At 38.7% G+C, this 16,825-nt stretch overlaps 2 protein-coding genes across 3 annotated transcripts; one reads left to right on the plus strand and one right to left on the minus strand.

Annotated features, from left to right (window-relative positions):
* The first annotated feature begins 1,404 nt into the window (after window positions 1-1,404).
* Window positions 1,405-8,875, plus strand: LOC103713738 (U6 snRNA-associated Sm-like protein LSm6). The gene is made up of 3 exons (XM_039130959.1): window positions 1,405-1,657; window positions 8,329-8,442; window positions 8,535-8,875. The coding sequence occupies exons 1-3, from the start codon at window positions 1,549-1,551 to the stop codon at window positions 8,579-8,581; spliced, it is 270 nt and encodes an 89-aa protein (XP_038986887.1). The 5' UTR covers window positions 1,405-1,548; the 3' UTR covers window positions 8,582-8,875.
* Window positions 8,876-13,308: 4,433 nt separating this feature from the next.
* On the minus strand, window positions 13,309-15,172 carry LOC103713705 (nuclear transcription factor Y subunit C-1). Of its 2 annotated transcripts, none has more exons than XM_026807188.2 (2): window positions 14,575-15,172; window positions 13,309-14,226 (listed from the first exon to the last, which is right to left on the minus strand). In XM_026807188.2, exon 2 carries the CDS (start codon window positions 14,172-14,174, stop codon window positions 13,503-13,505), a length of 672 nt encoding a protein of 223 aa, XP_026662989.2. In that variant the 5' UTR covers window positions 14,175-14,226; window positions 14,575-15,172; the 3' UTR covers window positions 13,309-13,502. The 2 variants fall into 2 exon arrangements, with proteins under 2 accessions (XP_026662989.2, XP_038986886.1); XM_039130958.1 differs by having other exon boundaries at window positions 14,412-15,125.
* Window positions 15,173-16,825: the final 1,653 nt, after the last annotated feature.

Genomic DNA, 16,825 nt, shown 5'->3' on the forward strand with positions numbered 1-16,825 from the left:
GATGTCCAAAGTGTGGCGGATGACAAATCATTAGTATTTGTAGGTCCTTGGCAAAGTGTCGATTTTGGTCATATACATATTCAAATTCAAAATATGTTTATTAAATCCAAATCTAAATCTAAATTCGATTAGAACTCTATATCCGTATCTAGTTTTGGATCCCAAAAAGTTAGGTTTCCAGCAGAAATCAAGTATTAACAAGTTTTTTGGCTATATTTTTTAGATTTTTATAATTAGTTAATGTATCCAAAATGCTATGGTGAATCATGGAAATATAAAACAAAAGCAAAAATATATCTAAATGAGGGCTTCTATTCAACTATTATTGGTTAGCTAAGCATTCAGTCGATCAATAGACATGATGAATAAAAAATTCCTACAATAATCAAGCTTAGTCTAAATACTAAATCATAGTAACTATATTGAAATGATTAAAATAAATATAATGGACAGAAATTTGGTGGAATAAGATAGGTTATGATTTTACTTCTCTCTTTTTATTTTTTTTCTTTTATGATTGAAAAATTGTTTGATGCACAAAAGCACTTATTTATTTATCTACAGGAGTATATATTTGTGTGCATATAATCGTCTTGGGTTTTAGATTTTCAAGTCTGGATCTATCTAAGACCAAACTCAATCCAATAACACCTCATGTCTAATTTTGGAATCCAAACCCTATCCATTAGTTTATTGGATTTATTTTTTATACCCTAATCTATGTTTGAAGCTGGTTTTAGATTGGGTAGGGGATTGCTAGCCTCTATTCACACTACAAATGGCATAAATCAAGCCACTAATACAGCTACAAAATCTCTGCACATGCCCAAGCTCCTTGGATTGTTTTCTAAATGGCATGAAAACATAACAAGTAATAGTATTAGACATACGTAAATGAATACGGGCCTACATTTTTTTTTTTTTTGGTCTGGAGGATAAAAGAGAGGGGGTGAGGAGAACCTCACCCGCGTTCACCCGCGTAGCTACCTCCACTGGGGCCCCTTTCTGCTGGAGAATATTCGATATAGGCAGACAAGTTTTACTCATACATTCTCCACGCGCGGAGGAGCCCCACCAACATGGCAACCCCTTATATATGTGAGTACATCACACTAGCCCCACCACACCAGCACCACCTAAGTACCAGCAGATCAGATGGCGACTCCACCGGGCAAACTAGGCGGGGGACATCCAATCCCGCATTTAATCGATGCCCGCACGTTTCGAACCTGAGCCACTTTGATAGAATCTTAGCTCCGTTCCAACCATGCTACCACATCGGTGGCAATATGGGCCTATATTTTTTTATTAGACCCAATACGAATCGGACCAGATTTTTAAGATTCAAATCCAATCTAAAAACCCATTGCCCCAATTTTTTGGGGCACGCGTCCATTTTTTTTCTTTTTTTTGGTAGCACTGACACGTATCCTGTTTCGGGTCGGTTTCGGAACGAGTTTGCGTTCTCCCTCTACACCCCTGCGCGGCCTGCAGTCGACTTCGCGCGCGCGAGGGAAAGTAGAGAGAGAAAAAGCCAGAACGAGAGATATGAGCGGCGGCGGCAGCGGCGGCGGGGTAAAGACGCCGGCGGACTTCCTGAAATCCATCCGGGGACGCCCCGTCGTCGTCAAGCTCAACTCGGGCGTCGACTACAGAGGTTGTTCTCTCCTCCTTCTAGGGATTCACTTTTTATATTTGCCCATAGTCTCTCCCCTTCTAATTTTAGTTCCCGATGCGAAAAAAGGCCGAGTCTTTTCTCTTATTCTTCGAAATCTCCGATCCCTGCTGAAGCCTTTATTCGGAATTCTTGCTTGTTCTGGGATCAGGATACAGGAAAAACATTTTATTGCTTAAACCCTAATGATATTTGTTGGCAATTTTAATTTTATATCTTCTATTAGTTCTGGTTACGTTCTAATGATTTAACAGTTATGGGCATTGAATTTGATGCTTGCTGGTAACTATTTCGATAATATAAACATAAAAGAGCAATCCTTTTCGGCTTCAATATGAGGAGCTGTGCTAATTTTTGTGGCCTCTTATCATTCGTAATGTGAGATGGGTTCAATGACAGTGAAATTGAAGAAAGAATTATAGACTTATTGATTTAGGTTGATGAGTCCTAGTTATCACTCTGAGGTATTTGTGTGACAATTTCATCTTCGTGAGATTTAGAATCTTTCATAATGTTTATGATTAATATCACTTAGATTAGAGAACTGAGTTGGCAATCCAAGGCTGTCCTCTTATGGCTAGCTCCTTAGCCCAAGCCACCATAGTTCACGTTTTCTTCTGGTTATCACAAACTACATTTTCCTTCAAACTTACGTTTAAGATGATTCTGCATTTGACATAAATATAATCACACTTCTTGTTATGACCACCAAATTGAAATTTCGTTATATTCCATGTAAGCACCAACATGTGGAACAAGGACTGTTCAGTATTCTCCTTTATTTCTGATTTTTCCCTTAAACGTTTCTTCACACCACAATTTTTGCCTCTAGACTGCATGCATTTTTGTCATCTCCATTATGCAATTTGATCCATGAAGCCTTGTTATCTACAAGGGTAGTGTTTGATTGGAACATTTCATAGTGATATTATGACCCAATGTGTATCTCTCACTTACTCCCACCATTGAATTATTGGTTCCTTCAAGTGCTTACATTCCTGAGTTAGGTAGAAGACTGCTCTTGGATTCATTAAAGATGCATATAAAGAAATCATAAGAAAAATCAAGAGTGGCGGGTTCAAGATCTAGACCAACCAATCTTAGCTCTTGAAGGACAAGTTTCCAGCATTGAACTCCACCTTCTGTAGTTTCCACTTTTACATTCATGTATGACTTGGATAGGAAGGGACATAAACTTGTCTCTTAATCACTTAAAAACTTTAATGTTATTCCTCTGAGGATATGAAGGGCCATTAGAGTTGGATATATAGAAGTACGTTCCTCCTGAAGTGCGAAAGTAGACAGGATTCCTAGAAGATTTCAAGGTGGTGAACCTATGTCTATACCGTTTTGGCAAATAAAGGCTCGAAGGTTGCCTCTAGCTAGAGATGACTATGGCACAGGGCATGCAAACAGTAAATCGAGGAGGGAGGAGTATGAATTTGAAAAGCATGTGACAACAATTTGGGGGATGTATGCTTCTCAATCCTTTTTTAACCATATTTTATTTGTAGTAAAAGATAAGATTGATGGATGATCATATAGCAAGATTGATGGCTCCTAGATTAAATTTCATAGGATTGCTTGATGCTTTTGCAAGATCTGCAAAAGCTAGATTCCTATATTGTGTAGCAGAACAACCCTTATCCTATCTGGAACATTTTTAGAAATGTCCATTGCCATATTCTCTCAGTGTTTATGTTTTTTCATGTTCAAAATGCTATCTTGCTTTCACTCAAATGTATGTTGCTTTTCATGGTATTTTACATCCTCCTTCACACTAGGATCTGTAGTTGTAAACACAACCTAATCAAGAAACGAGTCTTAGCAACCAATACTAGTATACTTTGCAGGGAACTGTTGGATTATAAAGAGGGCATTTTGCTTTGCAATTGATCAAGGATATGTCTCCTTTCCATGAACAACTTATATAAAGGCCTGGGTTCTAATTAAAGTTATCTGTTTCGAATGCTTGTGGCCGTGGAGATCTTTAATCTCTTGTTCAATTGATAAGCATTATTATGAATTTGTTGAGAAACTGCCTTACAACTTCAGCTTCATTACTTTTTTATACTTATTGCTTCAAATTCTAACATGGTTAAGCTGAAGCATGCCAATAATACCCACTAGCTTGACTGTATTAACCTCTCAATGGTTTTTCCTCATTCACAAGGCCCATATTGCTTTTACTGGTAAGTAATGATTTGCATCATTACAGGAGGGGTCCGTGCACCACATATTATCGTTCCTCATTAGTACTTCTACACCATTTACTAATTAATTTGTGATGGCTTATATATGTATCCTTCCACACCTAAGAAAGTCTGGTTGTAGTGTCCTTTCTCAATGTGAATTAGCCTTCCACAACTGCTTTTTAGAAACTGACCTCATTTCCCACTATCCTAACTTGTCTGACAACATGACACTTTCCCATCGTTCAGTTTCTTTGGTTCACTACATTTTTTGGCATATCATACAAGCCTTGTCTTACTGCTTAGATGGAACTTACGATACATCTTCTAATTGACTAAGTCAATATCCTATTACCCTTACCCATAATGTCATATTAAGGCATTCGAATTTAATTCTATGACAGGATTATGTGATTGTTAGATTCTTAAGGTTTATTCTCTTTTAACAAGATGTATATGTGGTTGAGATGGACTATTCCCAATGTATACATCCTCTCCAATTTTTTCTTTGCTAATTTTCATGCTATCAAATGATGTTCAAAAGTGTGACTTTATTATCATATATATGTGCTATTTGTGTTGATGCATGTTAGAAATCAAGAATAAGCACCAAGACTAAGTCCTCAACATTTGTGGGCTGGTTTCATTCGGGCTATCCTTCAATTGAACCATGGTCTGCTGCGCCAGTATCGGGCCCCGGCCTAGTTTTCCGGCGGCACGGGTTGGTATGGGCCGTGTCGTGTCGTGTCGTGTCGGGCCTGTACCAACACAATAGAGGAGACGGGGGAGAGGGCGAATGAGAGAGAGAAAAAGAGAGAGAGAAGGGGGAGAGAGGGAAGTGCGGAGGGCCGTTGGAGGCCGGTGACCCGACCTGTTTTTCGGCTGTAGAGCCTAAAGGAGCGTCCTTCGCGCGTCTCGCCAGCTGGCCTTCACCTCTCTCTCTCTTTGGCCTTCACCTCCCTCTCTCTTCCTCCCCCTCTCCCTCCCTCTCCGCTCGCTCTCTCTTTTTTTTATTTTCTTCTCCTTCTCCTGCTTCGGCAACGGATTTCGTTTTCGTTGCCGGAACCATTCCAGTCTGCCGCCGGAGTGGCTCAGTACGACCGGAACTGCCTGGTTCGGGACGATTCTGGCAACCTTGAGCTGAACTCTTCTACTTCTTTCATGGTACTATGTCTAGTAGTTTCATAGCCTTCTCATATCTAAAGACTATTGTTTCCACATGCATCCGTCCTGTTTGTTCTCCTCCATCAGTATAAGAACGATGGTCCTGTTTGTTCTTCTCCATTAATATGGATTCTGTTTGTTGTTTATATGTTTTGGGATATTTTTCCTACTCTATCTGAAATCATTTCCTTTTAAACAAAAATTATAAGCCTGAATCCATAAACAACAAACTTTATCTCATTGATGAGGGTTCACCTTTATGCATCCTCTTTGCTCCCTTCCTATTGAGAGCTATATTTTTGTGTTTATGCTAGCTTTGTACTTCATTTTTAAATGAATTTGGAAGGATCTGAATTAAGATGAAGCTGGAAAAATCCAATCTGAGAAAGTGTTAGTTCAAAGGCAAAAAGTTAGTGAGTTTGCTGGCAGTCATTAAAGATAGGAGTAGGAGTTGGTTTGTAGTCCACTTTTTTTTGGATCTTGGTAGGAAATTTGTGTCAGGATGGGTCTATATACGTACAAGTAATTAGAAGGTCAAGTTTAGTTTAGGCTTCTAGCTATCTCAGGCTGCTTTTGTATTGTTGAGTAGTTTTTATGAATTGACCATGGAATCTTGTCAGAGAGCAAAAAGAAACCAGAGCTAGTGCCTGAGCATCAGAGTGGAATTAATAAATTTTTCTTGTTATAAGAGGAGATCTTAATGGGAGAGATCTTTGGACTCCTCCATTGTGTTGAGCCAAGCTAGCATTGGCATATACAGTTTATTGTTTAACCAAAAAATCACACATTTTCCCTTTGGTATCCTTGCAGGTAACCTTCCAACTTCACCATGAAGGATAAAAGGGTTTATCATTCAAATCATTTTTTAGTCCAAAGTCATGAGAGCACTGATCATATTTGGCTTTGCACAAGTCAGTTATCGATATGCTGAGGCTGTCTTATGAAACATTAAAGATACAACAATTTTGGTCCATTATGATTGCCAAGATTTCAAGCAAAACATTTTCCAACATTTTTATAGAGAACATGATCATTTTCGAGGTCAGAGGGATGGTCGTCCTTGAAGTTTAACAACTCTAAATAAAGTGTAAATAACGTATCTCTTCAAGGAGCATATCTCTTCATTCATATTATGGCCTAATGCTCGAATTACTGTTTTATCTAGACATGTGATGAAAATAGACAAAATGTGCTAAATTTGGCCATGATTACATTGAATACATAAAGAATGGTGAATTTTCTTTTGGCATCCCTGGTGAACATATATGACTGAGGACTAATTTGACACCTCCTTGGCCACCATGGGCAAGTGGTTATCATGAGAATTAAGGCCTGCTCCTCCTTGGCCACCCTTGGCCCCAACCCAACCTGTCAAGTTTCATACTCTGGTCGGATATAAGGCATCAAATGTGGATGCTGACATCTTGACTTCTGAGATTTCCGTTAAGCTCAGGAACATCAACTCTTTATGAAGGAAATCATAAATTCATTGGGCAGCCATTCTAGAACTTACCGCCTCACTCTGCACCACAGATAAAGGTGAATGTTAGACCCAAAACTGATCCTTGCGAGTCCAAACTAGTGTAAGTAATTGGGATTCTACCAAAACCATCTTCTGGGTCAATCAATGAGCCAGGATCGCTCCTGCCAGCCACACATCTTGGCCCATCATCACCAAGTGAGGTGAGTAATAGAATCTTTCCAAGACTTCTCAGATTAAGCATTTTGGAGTTTGTAATTGGAATGGGCCAAGCCAAGGTACCACTCCTTTGCCTCTTGATTGTGACAGAAGGATTTGAAGGAAAGAAACATGTAGAGCAACCTAGACCGAAAAAAAATGCATAGAAAGGGTTGAAAACATGAAAGAAGTTCTTAAAACAGTCAAAACCAGTGGAGGCCTGCCAAAAGCATAACCACATAAAAGGAGGTCTCTTTCTCGATTTCCAACCTAGAGGCTCAAGAAATTCTCTATAGCTCTATCAATACTAATAGGAAATATCAAGAAAATCTAACAAGGGATACATGGAGATTGCCGATAATTACAGCTTCCTCTTCAATAGAAAAAACTCATATAAAGATCAATACAACGAAGCTAGATTCTGTTTTCTAAGTTGGCATAGAACTTGGAAGGAAATTTGTTGTTATCGACCCATTATACATAACCTTAAACCAAAATTTCAACTTGCCAGCTTTGTTGAGGACTCTTTTAGTTGTTTGGGCCCCTCGAGCTTTGTCAGTTAGATTTTTATATGACAATGTTCATCTTGCTTTTAAGTAGTCCTTTATTTGATTGAGGCTTATGTGATGGCCTCATTTATTTGCTTAAGACCATGCAAGCTCTTTCACTTTCCCACTAATAGTTGGAGGAGTAACGAAATGACATCTTGGGTCAGTGGGCCTATGAGACACTGGTAGCTTGACATTATTGTGAAGATGTCATATATATATATATATATATATATATATATATATATATATCCTTTTTGCCAATTTTCGTAGCCAATCTTTCACCAGGTGATCTTTCTAAGGTTGTGGCCCTTAATGTTTACTTCCATGGATTCTACCCTATGTGGCATTATGTTCTTGTTCCTTTATTTCAAATATATCCTCATCAGACAAAAATTTGGAAAAAAGAAAGGAAGAAGAAAACGAAAGAAAGCCCTCTATGTTAGATTTCTCATTTGGTCTTTATCCATTTGGAATGCATTCGTGGATGCTGTACAACTTATCCCAACCAGAAGGAAAAAAAAATCCCAAAAGAAGGATATCAAGATAGATTAATATATGCGCTGACTAACTGTGATACCTATTCAGTGCAGAGCATCTCATATCAGAATAAATCCAGCATCCCTTGATGCAACTTAGCACCATACCTTTGGGATGGAATTAGTATCTATGTCGTGGTTGTCTTAATTCTTACAACCTGCTGTTTTCCAGACAGCTGAATTTTTAAGTTTGTACCATTCAGTATTGTGGAACCAATAACAATAAATTATTAGTAATTTTATGTTAAATACCATTTCATCTTTCTTTTTTTTTGGGAATTTTCTTCCCAGCCTTTACTGATTATAATGAATTCTCTCCTTTGTTCCATGCACCCAGCAAAAAGCAAGCCTTTATGTCAAGTGATTGACCCAGTTTATATTTGTAGAATCACAAACTATATTACCTACCGATGAACTTGTCAATGCGCAATTGCCCCAGTGCCATCACTTGAGCAGTTATATCCTAGATCTTCTGAAAACTGTATGCTCTTCCTGGATCCTCTTGTTTAGCAATCATATGCTTCTCATGCAGGTATTCTAGCTTGTTTGGATGGATATATGAATATTGCAATGGAACAAACAGAAGAATATGTCAACGGTCAACTTAAGAACAAATATGGGGATGCTTTTATCAGAGGAAATAATGGTATCCTCTCTAATTGTACATCATCCGTGTTCTTTACTGTATTTTTCTGGCGAATGTGGTTTGAATTTTGTTTTCCTCTCTTGTGGATGCAGTTCTCTATATCAGCACCTCAAAAAGGACTCTTGCAGAAGGGGCATGATGGTGCTGCCCTGAAATCTAGATTTGTGCATGGTAGACCCAATTAAAAGCACATCTGTAGCTTTTTATGATTTGATAGATGAGAGGGGCACATTGGCTGTTTAATGTTATGTTTAGGTTGGTCTTTGGATCTTAATCTAGATGTAGTAGTGGCACAATACCATAGGCTGCAAATACTGTCCTGCATCTCTACTTGGTAGCATGGTTATATGCAAGACTTTTATATCCTGCTGCCTTGGGCTTTTAGAAATATTGAAGCATGTTAATTTTGATCAGACCACTATTCTATTTTTTAGCACTGTCACCCTTTTATTTCCTTCCTACCTGGAAAAAATAATCTGTTCAACTTGCATTTTGATGCTGTCAAGTGGGGGCATTAGGATGTTTACCTCTTTAGCCTTGTGCAAAGAAAGCATAAAAAGAAAAAGATGAGGGATACCTTGGGCGTGTGGCTGAGCTTGGTCTTGGTGGAATACAGATAGACTATTATCTGAAAATGAAACTTTTGTGGCCTCTCAATCATCTTCCATAATGCAGTAATCTTGGATCATCAGCGATGTTTAAGGGGGTTCTGTGAAGGGTTCCAAGGTTTGCTCGTGGTCCTGCTTCCATGATGGTTCAGAGGAAGCGAAAACTTTTGCTGTCTTCCACTTCATTAGACCGTCTTGTTTGTAGCTTCAGCTTTTGTTCTCTCTTGTTAGTACTGAGTTGTTTGGTTCTGGTCTGAAAAGAGTCATTGTTAAGGTTCTTTTTGGTTGTTCAGAAATCCTTGGAAAGGAAAAGAATGTTCCTTGGTTTTGCAAGACTCGCTTCTAGATTACTTTCCTACCATCAAACTTTAAAGAGTGGAAAATTCAATTGTTCCATAACTCATCCAAGGACCTTTTCCATGATTTAAACAGTCCAAAACCTTGGTGACGAAATGAACAGATTCATAACTAGGACGTCGTATGAGTTACAAGAACATAGCCTAAATCACCTTGTGGTTGTTTGCAACTTTTGAGGGCCTATTGGGGTGGCTAGGCAGCTTATCAGTGTGAGATTTCACACAGAGGTGAAAGGTGGGAATGGTAGGGTGGGAGGATGTTATATTGGAGGGTTGGTGGGGGTTATCCCATAAACCCAAGGCTATCTGGATATTGGAAGTCACCGGTTTAGCTTAATTTCAGTATATTCCAAAACACTCGGTAATGGATAGCAGTGGCCTCACTGTCCTTCGATTCTCTCCATATCTCTTTATATATATTTTTTTGTCCACTTATCTATATTATATTACAAGAATAAGAGTTTTGAATTTTAGAATATTTTATTTAAATTTTGTCAGTCACTTTTTTAAACAATTATTCTTTTTTCTTTTTTTTGAGAACTTTTTCAAACTACTCCACTCGACTACAAAATATCCTGAACTCAGTAAGTAAAAATATCAAACAGAACTCTTCTAATTTAGAAATTCAGCCATGCGAGGATGGAGGCTCTGATCAGAGGGTTTGCAAACTCTAACCAAGGATTGGATTCAATCAGTTGTTGGAAAAATTCAAAAAAAAGAAATTCTAATCCCTCCTCTCACAAATCCAAGATGTCAATGCGATAGGGACCCCAAGAGGAGGTTGTGATCTCTTACCAAGTACAGGATACAATCTCTTATCCTCAGATTATCTGGGTGTTGGAAATAACATTTTTTAACTAGAGTTTATCATCCCAAATATTCAGGAATGGAGAAGCAATGGCTGCTTCAATTCTTCTGGCCACTCTCCCTTTGCCTCGTTTACTTAGCAAATTCCCATCTTCAGAAAAGATATCTCATGAATAAGATAACAGGGTGATTAGACACGAAGGACCTGAACAAATGCTCAACAATTTATCTCTCCGATGCGTCCTCACTGATGCAGGAGTTCTCCAGCAGAGATGGTATGTTCTTAATCTGGAGTTCTCCATTATTGGCGCCTTCCAACCTTGACAGGAACATTGGAAATCTTAATCCAGTCTCCCAACTTTTGTCACCACAGAAGCCAAGGCTTAAATTAAAATCTTCCCCTCAAAGAGACATGGTTCAAATTAAATTTTGGAGCCATCAGCATTTGATTGTTTGAATCCATGGTCATTCTATAGCAGCAAAGTAGGTGTGGTTGCATGCATGGCATCGAAGAGAGGTCTGAGAGTTCTGTTGTAACTAGAACACAACAAAAACTGGAGATGAACCCAAAGAGAAGAAACAAAAAAAGTGAGAATAGTGGAGCTGTCCCTAAAAGGTGCTGGACTGCTTCAGCTGCAAAGATTAAGGATATATTTCTGATATTTTTACAATCAATCCATGTTTTGGAGCAACCTAGACACCTATAACTACAGTGATACATCATTAAGTGATGCCAAATCATATTTCCAATCTTACCACTTCTAAATGTGTTTTAAAAGTTACAAGCAAAGAAACTAAATTGAGCCAGCATGTTTTTTCATCCCACAATTATTATGATAGTGGAAGTAAACTCAAGTCTTCTTGTGTTTCTATTTTGCATTTTGTAGTATGGTATGCATGTACATATTTCGACAGCTCAACAGAAAGTTCATTTTATTGCTTCGAAGTTGGAAGTTTCATACTTTAAATATGGACATGCACAGTCAAATGGCTACCAGTGAGAATAATGGCTATGCAATTCAAGGAAAGATTCCACATTCTAAACTATTGTGATCCATATGAGTGCTTGCTTAAGGCTTAGAAAGTATCTCAGTCATCTTTGTGAAAGAGATCACGCGAGATATTAATGCCCATGAGTGAAAGAGTGTCTCTTTTCATTTTATCATCAACAGCAATAATGCTGCTTTTTGCATGTCACTTTTATCTAAATCATCAAATGGAAGTGACTGGGGTTGGAAGCAAAGTGCTTCTTCAATTACAGAAATGTATTAAGGATTTATCGTTTTTCATTTCAAGATGTTTCTCAGCTATCCATGGGATTGTCAACGCAGCATTTATGGTCTAGCTCTTAAATGAAGATATTTCAGCAGATATGCCATGACCAGGTGATGAATTACATGCCTGCACATGCTTATGACTTTGACATGCTTATAGTTTCAATGCTTAATGATTAAATTCTACCACATAAACTAGCCAAAAGTTGGGATTTGACTTTATAAGTATTCATATAGCTTCTATGGCCTGTTCCATTATTCACCAATCCGAATCATTCTGAGACTATATATCAGTTATGATCTTATACAGGTTTTGAATAAAATATGATATTAGACTTAACACAATATCCTTAAACTAATTTGTATATGCATACTGTCCCCATGTTTCCTCAGCCATTTAACTTCCACAGCTTAAACTAGTTTGGATCCTGCTACTTCCATGACTGCTATTCAGTCGTAGAACTTCTCATAATTGTGTCAGGCTAGAACTGTGCGTTCTGGTATTATATAATTCAATGGAAGAATTTTGCATTGCCAAAATTTTTATTTCCTCGATGGACTTAGGGAAATCCTCAGTGTAATTAATTATTCGTCCAAGTTAAAACAGGTAAATATCCTAGGAAGAAAAATAACTTTTACCATTGACTTTAGGACTGTGCATTCCAGTTTTGCATGATTCAACAAAAGAATTTACATTTCCAGTTTTGTATAATATCCAGTGCAGTTAATTGTTCATCAAAGTTAGAACAGGTATTATATCCTAAATTATCATTCTCCATATAGAATATTTGACCTCACTTTAGTCCCATCAATGGCAACTTTGTGCTAGGTCTGATAATGGGCCCGGGCTTTTTAAGAGATTCCAGTACTATGGCTTCTCCTGCACTGTTCATGTGCAAGCACTAAGCTGTAAAATCCTTGTGTAGCTTCAGCATTATGTAAGGTAGCTGAGTTCTGCCTAGATCAATATCTGCAGTATAGTAATAATTTGATTGTTCTCTGAGATTGTCGTTCTAATGGCAGATAACGAAAGGGAAGTTTTTCTCGATTGAAATTATATTTATTTTTTTATTCATTCAAATAAAACGATATAACTGCAAAGCTTTCTCTATGAATATTTAGTCAGATGAAAACATCTTAGCCAGCCATTCAAAATAAACTACAAGAAGAATCAACTTTAAATGAATGCGTACAGTGAAGTAGCAAAGAAAAAGCCTCTATACCGATGAAAGTAAATAGCACTTTCAGATAAATCAACTTCCAAGCTATAACAGCATTTCATCTTTCATATGACATAAGGGTAACTGTATTTAATCCACATTAGACTTTTTTCTGAAAAAGCAGGCAAAAGCACACTTTCAGACACATTAGACTAGTAGTTGCACACCAGACTCCTCTCCTTTTCCAATTCCTCACTCTTGCAAATTATAATGAGATGACATAAAGCTTAAAAGGAAAGGGAGATGAGATCAGAGGTCAAAAATGAAAATTCAGCATCAAGACAATACAGAGAGCGAAGTATATCACTTGGAAGAAGAAAGCATAAATTTCAAGTGACTGTCTCTCATTTGAAACCAAAACTTATGCAGAGAGAAATTCAACAGAAAGATCTTGCCTCTTATTTTAATAAGACAAGTGGAAACAAGATATCATAACATTAGACTGTAAACTGGACTGTAGAAATAAGAGCCTGTTTTCTCAATTCATACTAATTATATGACATAATATGAAAGCTTGAATCAGAACAAACATTTCCTTCTTCATATAAGTAAAAGATACCGAGCTACAGGTTTTAAAACTGAACATAAAAGAGGAGGAGGATGACACAAAATCAGAAACTTATCATAGAAAGAACAATTAATCCAGCAATTCATAACAATTAAGTGACATGATTTCAAAGTTTAAAAATCACAGCCAACGTCACATAAATTGCATCTGCAGATTCAGAATCTCAATGAAAAGCACTTGAAACAATATGAAACATATCTGTTCCTTTTCTCCATTCCTTGTCTCAGCTAAGAACTGGGTGGAGGTGGGGGAGGGGGAGGAGGATGAGCAATATAGCCCTGCCCATCAAAATCCTGACCCTCTCCACTATATGACCCATCCTCCACCAGCCCCTGCTGCCACATCGGCTGCCAAGCTTGCGCCGAGCGATGCATGTACATTGATGGATCAATCCCAGCCACTGCTGGCTGCCCCATCATCACACCTGACCCAGCCTGCCCCATTGGAGGATAGTAGTATGGAACCCCAGGAGCAGCATCACCACTGCCACCTGCCACCAGTCCCAGCCCCTCCTCCTTGATCTCATCTCGTGGAACAATGTCCACAAGGAAGTCAAATATATCAGTCCTCGTGATCGCCGCGGCAATGTCATTCTTCTGCAGGGTCCGCCGCTTGTTCTCCTCGGCGTGGAGCCAAGACCGGATGGTGAGCTCAAGAATGAAGAGCTCGCAGGCCTTGGCAAAGAGGATGGGAGCCTCGGCCGATATCATTCTAACATCTTCATCAGCTTTCATGATCTTTTTGATGCGGGCGAGGGGGAGCTGATGGTTCTTGAAGTCAGTGGCGTGCTCGATCTCTTGGCGCTGGTAGTTCCAGAACATCTGGAGCTGCTGGTGCTGCTGCTGGAGGAGGTGGTGGAAGGGAGCTTGTGGAAATGAGTGTGGCTGCTGGTTGTCCATTCCCCACTCTCTAACCTTCTCTGATTCTAACTACTACAGGACTCCCAAGTTTCTGCCAAACACCAGTGAAGCTCAAGAATAACTAGTTTTTAATTCTAGTTTAGAGAAAAATGATGCTTAAACTTAGAAGAAAAAGAAGGCAATGGAGTTGAAATTTGAAACAAGTGCAACATAAATATTAGCTTGGGGGGGGGGGGGGGGGGGGGAGAGAGAGAGAGAGAGAGAATAGTTTTTCACCTTCTGGAGTTTGAAGCCTCGTTGATAATGGTGGCAAAAGAAGGAACTGGAGCGATAAATGTTGGTTTTTTGGCTATTTGGATTCAATATTTATCTGACAAGAGAGCAGAACATGGACTCGAAATTAGAGATGAGTTAAGAGCAAAGAGTAGTGCTCTTTTACCTGACAGAATTTGAGCTTTTTTTGCAGCAGGCATCGGATTCTCGGTGAAGAAAGGCCAGTGGAGTTCAAAAGACACTTTCTTTTAGTGCCTATTGTTGATTCTTCCGCTAAAAAAGGTTATAAAATTCTGGTAGATAATAGGAGAGACGGAGTTGAAACTCAAAATGGGGCCTGTTTTTACCTCGAAACCAGAAGGAAAGGTTATACCTTTTGGCCTTTAATCCAATGGGGGGAACGGAGAAGCAAAAGCAAATCAGAAAAGAAGGAATTTTAAGGTGGGTCAGTTTTTGGCATTGGAGACACAGCAAAGAAACTTCTCCCCGTGTCCTTCTGAGCTCCAAAGGTTCTTTCTTTTTTTGTTTTGTTTTGCTGAAGAGCTCCAAAGGTTCTTTGATGGTGGTAGTCGACGCAGGAATAGGTATGAGCCTAAAATGGGCCAGACCTCAGATTTTAATAGGAGAGACAGGGAGAGGAATGAAACAGAAAGAGGATAAGATGTGGAGAGACCAAAGAACCATATCCATAGAGGCTTCTCTGTGTAGAGATAGACTTAAAAAGATATTTTCTATTGTGCTTTGTTTTGGACTTAGTAGAGGGGTGCTTCCAAGAACTTGGAAGGGGAAAGATAAGATTTTTGAAGTCACAGGAGGAGGAAGAGGAGGGGGAAAAAGAGAGGACTGTTTCAAAAGTGCTGAGGAGGAGGTGAGAATTCCAAGTAAAGGAGAGGCAACGAGGGAGGAAGCTAATGATGGGAGGGTGTGCTGTGTATGGATATTGGTCTGGAAGTGGGAGTCTTGCTCATTGTGGTGCAGAAATTCTGAATCAGACTGCGAACCAAGTCCGTTTTCACTCCTCATAACATGCTTAAGAGAATCCACTTTTCACTTCATCAGCACGCTCAATGGGTTCAATAAATTTCCAATGAGCAAGGTTTGCCATCTTTGTGACTGAGACCTTGGAGTGCTAACTTCTTGTATTAATCAATGATATAGGTATTCTCTTCTAGGAGAAGATCAATCAACCAATGTAGGTTAAGATTCTCCAGTTTTCTCCCTCAAAAGAAAAAAAAAAGTAGATACTATGTGCAACTTTTTCTGATTTGGTTTCCTTGTAGGAGAAAACTGCTCTACATATTGCTAAGATATGATAAGATTTCCTTTTTGGGAAGGGAATAAGTACATTTTAAGATGGCTAAGTTCTTGCCGAAAGTTAAAACTCCCATACACGGCATTATCTTTTCAACTTGCAAAGAATTTATCCTGGCCACCAGACAAAAGGTAGCTCGTCGAACTCGTATATTAGATTCTGAATATCTGTAATATTGCCTTGTTTATGGCTCATAAAAACATATTTGAAATCTATTTATCTCTTTGACTGTGTGGTTAGTCACCTCCTTAGACTTCCTACATGTTATGAGCCATTCCTCTATGCTGATAGACTTTTCCCTTGTATGTTGACATTGAAGCTGAAGTATTACCAATGTTTTAAGCAAAAATAACCTTCTATTTTGCTGGGTTTTGACAAATTAATAGAAAAGTAACTAAGGGAAAAGGAGGCATACCTTTCATAGGAAACTGAATTCATGAGCGGTGCAATGATAACAACCTTTAAAAAAATCTCTATACTCTCCTCTTCCTGCAAGAAACATCATTTTCTGACTTCCAAGGACCACCAGTATGTGATGCTTGGTCCCACAAACAAGGGAGCATTGAGGTTTCTTTTATTTTACTTTTTTGAAGGTCATGATCACAGTATTTTTTTTTTCTTTTTTTTTTAATTTTTTGTAATCATCATAGCGTTTTTCTTAAAAGATGGGAGAGGTGCATGCAATTTCTAGAAGAGGCAAAGACTTTCTAAGCAGACATGTAACATAGCAGCACCCACTTATATTACATGTGAAACTTCCATGATACCCTATCAGCCCTTGGAAAGCCTTAGTATAGGATTTATTAGGACAGGGATCTGCAGAACTTCAGCAGATTGGTGAAACAAGCATCAAAAGTCATTTGATGACACCGCATTCAGTCTCATGGTGGTCAGCCAAATGTGACCCCTCTCCTGTTACCCTGTATGGGTTTGGGTTTTATAATAGGTCCCTGCTTTAGAACATTAAAGTCACCTTTGCAAAAGTTCATCATTGATGACACTGACACAACAGGGGTGGGAGGACTTACGCGTTGGTCAAAGACATTGAGTGGGAAGAAGACAACTCTGGCCACTACAATATGGCTTTACCTTGGTAGGTGGACTG

The sequence above is a fragment of the Phoenix dactylifera genome, chromosome 10, assembly GCF_009389715.1.
Source record: "Phoenix dactylifera cultivar Barhee BC4 chromosome 10, palm_55x_up_171113_PBpolish2nd_filt_p, whole genome shotgun sequence".
Taxonomy (NCBI): Eukaryota; Viridiplantae; Streptophyta; class Magnoliopsida; order Arecales; family Arecaceae; genus Phoenix; species Phoenix dactylifera.